At 46.8% G+C, this 4,334-nt stretch overlaps 1 protein-coding gene across 1 annotated transcript; it reads right to left on the bottom strand.

The window, feature by feature from the left end:
* Nucleotides 1-481: 481 nt before the first annotated feature.
* Nucleotides 482-4,022, bottom strand: LOC140889824 (uncharacterized). Its single transcript, XM_073297553.1, has 6 exons — nucleotides 3,074-4,022; nucleotides 2,413-2,684; nucleotides 2,072-2,286; nucleotides 1,795-1,996; nucleotides 938-1,513; nucleotides 482-820 (listed from the first exon to the last, which is right to left on the bottom strand). The coding sequence occupies exons 1-6, from the start codon at nucleotides 4,020-4,022 to the stop codon at nucleotides 482-484; spliced, it is 2,553 nt and encodes an 850-aa protein (XP_073153654.1).
* Nucleotides 4,023-4,334: the final 312 nt, after the last annotated feature.

The following is a 4,334-nucleotide window of genomic DNA, read 5'->3' as shown; positions in this document are numbered from 1 at the left end:
CTGCCCTGAAAGTCAATGGCACAAGCCCTGAAAAGATCTTCCAATATCTGTATTACCCTCTCGGATTGCCCATCTGTATGAGGGTGAAATGTTGTACTGAACAAAAGTTTCGTCCCCAATGCTGAATGAAGGCTCTTCCAAAACGACGAAGTGAACCGTGGATCTCGGGCAGACACTATGGAGACAGGGATACCATGAAGTCTGACTATCTCACGGATGTACAACTCCGCATACTGAGCCATGGAGTAGGTCGTCCTCACTGGTAGGAAGTGCGCCGACTTAGTGAGGCGGTCTACAACAACCCATATGGCATTCAAATTCTTCACCGTCCTTGGCAACCCTACTACAAAATCCATCGTAACATTCTCCCATTTCCACTCAGGGATAGGGAGCGGCTTGAGTAAACCAGCGGGTCTCTGATGTTCCGCCTTAACCTGCTGGCAAGTCAAACACTCAGCCACAAATCGGGCAATGTCTTGTTTCATGCCCGCCACCAATACAACTGTTGAAGATCACGGTACATCTTCGTACTCCCTGGGTGGATGGAGTACGACGATGCATGAGCCTCTGACATGATCATAGTACGCAAATAATCACCTGCAGGCACCCAAAACCGTCCTTTGAATTTCACAATCCCATCAACCACTGAGTACAAACCACTACTCCTCTCCTCATCTCTCTGTCTCCACTTACCCAACTGCTCATCAATAGCTTGTTCAGCATGGATACGGTCAAACAGTGTAGTCCCCACTGTCAATGAAGATAATCCGTGCGCTCTACCCCTGGCATAAAACTCCAAATCAAACCTTTGAATCTCATACTGCAAAGGCCTAGACACTGAAAAAGAGGAAATCACTGCTGCTTTCCTACTCAATGCATCCGCAACGACATTAGCCTTACCCGGATGGTAAGTAATGTCGCAGTCGTAGTCCTTCACCAACTCTAGCCATCTCCGCAACCTCATGTTCAAATCCTTCTGGGTGAAGAAGTACTTGAGGCTCTTATGGTCCGTAAAGATCTTGCACTTTTCCCCATAGAGATAGTGCCTCCAAATATTGAGTGCGAAGACTACGGCGGCCAACTCCAAATAATGAGTAGGATAGTTTTTCTTATGTCCCTTCAACTGCCTGGAAGCATAGGCAATCACTTTCTCCCGCTGCATAAGAACTGCTCCTAATCCCAGCTTAGAAGCATCCGTGTAAACGACAAAGTCACCTTGCCCAGATGGCATGGCTAAAACCGGCGCTATCGTGAGAGCTGTTTTCAATACGTCAAAGCTCTTTTGACACTCCGAACTCCAATCAAACTTATCATTCTTCTTGGTCAATGCGGTCAAGGGCACTGCAATGGACGAAAAGCCCTTGATGAACTTTCTATAATAGCCTGCCAAACCAAGGAAGCTGCGAATCTCCGATGCATTACTAGGTATAGCCCACTCCTTCACTGCTTGAACCTTAGAGGGATCAACTTCTACAACACTCTTGGAGATTACATGACCCAAGAATGCTACTCTCTCCAACCAAAAATCACACTTGTCAAATTAGCAAACAATCTCCGATCTCGAAGCACCTCAAGAACTGTCCTCAAATGTTGGGCGTGCTCCGCTCGGTCCTTGGAGTAGATGAGGATGTCATCAATGAAAACAATAACAAACCGGTCTAAATATGGCTTCAAGACGTGGTTCATGAGATCCATGAAGATCGCGGGCGCGTTCGTCAATCCAAACGGCATCACAAGGAACTAGTGGCCGTAACGAGTCCTAAACGCTGTCTTGAATACATCTGACTCATTCACCTTCAACTGATGATAACCAGCACAAAGATCAATCTTCGAAAATACAGAGGCTCCTTGTAACTGATCGAAGAGGTCCTCAATCCTAGGCAGTGGGTACTTGTTCTTCACAGTCACTCCATTCAACTCCTGGTAATCAATACACAACCTTAAGCTCTCATCCTTCTTCTTCACAAAGAGAACCGGTGCGCCCCGTGGTGAGAAACTAGGGCGTATAAAACCCTAATATAGAAACTCTTGAATCTGCTCTCTCAACTCCTTCATTTCCGTAGGCGCCAACCTATATGGTGCCTTAGAAATTGGCGCGGTACCCGGGACCAAATCTATAGATAACTCAATCTCCCTATCGGGTGGAAGACCAGCAACGTCTTTCGGAAACACATCTCCAAAATCTCGGACTACATCCACATCTGTGACCATGGGTCTAACTGGCATTTCTGTCAAGGTCGAACTTTCCAAGAATGTCTCACAGCCCTCCAACATAAGATGTCTCGCCTGTAGAAAAGATATGACCTTGGTCTTCCTCCGACTCTTAGCTGCCTCAAATCAAAAAGGCTCAACACCTTCCGGTCTAACCAACACTGATCTCTATTGAAAATCAATAACCACTAAATTCCTCACCATCCAGTCCATCCCAAGAATCAGATCAAACTCGGGCATGGGCAACACTATCAGGTCTGCAACCACCATCTGACCATGCAAGAGAAGTTCAAGACTTCTGACTAAGCTCTTGGTGGTCAGCTCTTCCCCTGACGGGATAATAACTGAGAATCCCACCGACAACTCCTCTCGCTGAATACCCCACTTGAGCACAAACGCCTCAGAAATAAAAGAATGTGTAGCCCCCGAGTCTAACAATGCATTGGTGGCTACACCAGCTACTAAAATTCTTCCTGCAAAAATCACAGTTACAACGTAGCATTTGGGTTTCCTAACCACAAGCTAAATCTATGCTCATCCTAATACAATCAGTTCCCATAATTCTAAGCATGCAGCTAAATAACCATCCAAAATCATGCAATAACACACAAATCTTACGCAAGTTCCCCAATAAACTCAAGAATCTCTAGCACTTAGTATAACAAAATTTCTCACTTAAAACAGTTTGCCAACATAAATCCACAAATAAATTTAAGATACCGATTTAACTTGAAAGCTTAAAGTATTACCTGTGATCAGGGTGGTATCAGGGTGGTATCAGGGTCGGCCTCCTCGGCTTGCATCACGAAGACTCGCCCAGTCGCGCGCCTCCTAGCATCTGGGCAATAAGCTATCATGTGACCTGGCCTCTTGCACTTGTAGCATACTCCAGATCCCATCAGAAACCTGCCAAAGTGGGCCTTTTGGCAATTCTTGCAAATCGGCTTCTCCCCCGTCATGGGAGGAGCGGGTCTGTGGGCCTGACGCCCCTGGGGACTGTGGGCCTGATGCCCCTGGGGTCTGTGGGCTTGATGCACCTGCTGACGCGGTGGTCCATGGTATGGCCTCTTGTAGTGCTGCTGCTGCTGGCCATGAGCTGGGAATGACCTCTTACTCTGCACCTCAGCACTGATATCCCTCAGTGTCTGCTCAGACCTCAAAGCTCGCCTAAGTGCAGAAGCATAGTCGGTTGGCTCCGCCATAAGTACATCCCAACGGATAGTGGGTCGTAGCCCCACAATGAAGTGCTGGAGCTTCTCCTCCTCCTCGTCTCCAATCAAAGGCACAAAGTGGCTGCCCCTCTCAAACTTCACTACAAACTGAGCCACTGATAGATCTCCCTGTCGCAGGCTCATAAAATCCATCTTTAAACGGGCCCTCACATCCGCGGTAAAATACTTCTCAAAGAAAATTCTCTTGAAATCCGTCCAAGGTAGGGTAGCCGGATCCACAGTTTTCTTAAATCCCTCCCACCAGAGGGCACCATCATCCTGGAGAAGGAAGACAGCACAACGTACTCGGTCCGGATCTCCCAACTGCATATAGCGAAAGATCACCTCCAGCGAACGAATCCATCCTTTCGCTACCAGCGGATCAGTAGTGCCAGCAAAGTCCATTGGATTCATCTTCCTAAACTGCTCATAAAAAGTCCCAAGTCCAGCCCTAGAAGAGTCCACATGTCGCTCTAGGATACGGGCTAATCCAGCTAGCACCTGAGTCCCAACATCCGCAGCTGGTGGAGGTGGCGGCGGTGGAGGCGGAGGCGGCGGTGGAGGAGGTGGCTCAATATCACGGAAGCGACGAGGGGCCATCTGTACGCAAGTTCAAATTCCAACACTTAAATTTCATGCCTAAAGGAAAAAGGTTTATTTAAATTTTTCCATACTCAAGGGACTTTAAAAACTATTATTCTCAACATTTAAACAGTCAATGATAACAAAATTTTAAATCTTACAGACTTTGAGGCGAGATCTCCCGAGTCCCAGCGTTCGGAGGTAGGCACATCTCAAGCCCAATGACCGTGCTCTGATACCAACTGAAACGACCCTAACTTCTAATATTTAAATAAATAAAGAAAAATACGGAAAATTTTAAAAATTTTGGCATGACTTATTTGTTTGAAT

The sequence above is a fragment of the Henckelia pumila genome, chromosome 3 (assembly GCF_033568475.1).
Source record: "Henckelia pumila isolate YLH828 chromosome 3, ASM3356847v2, whole genome shotgun sequence".
NCBI lineage: Eukaryota > Viridiplantae > Streptophyta > Magnoliopsida > Lamiales > Gesneriaceae > Henckelia > Henckelia pumila.
The sequence above is the reverse complement of the archived record's forward strand: the minus strand, read 5'-3'. Positions and strand labels throughout refer to the sequence as shown.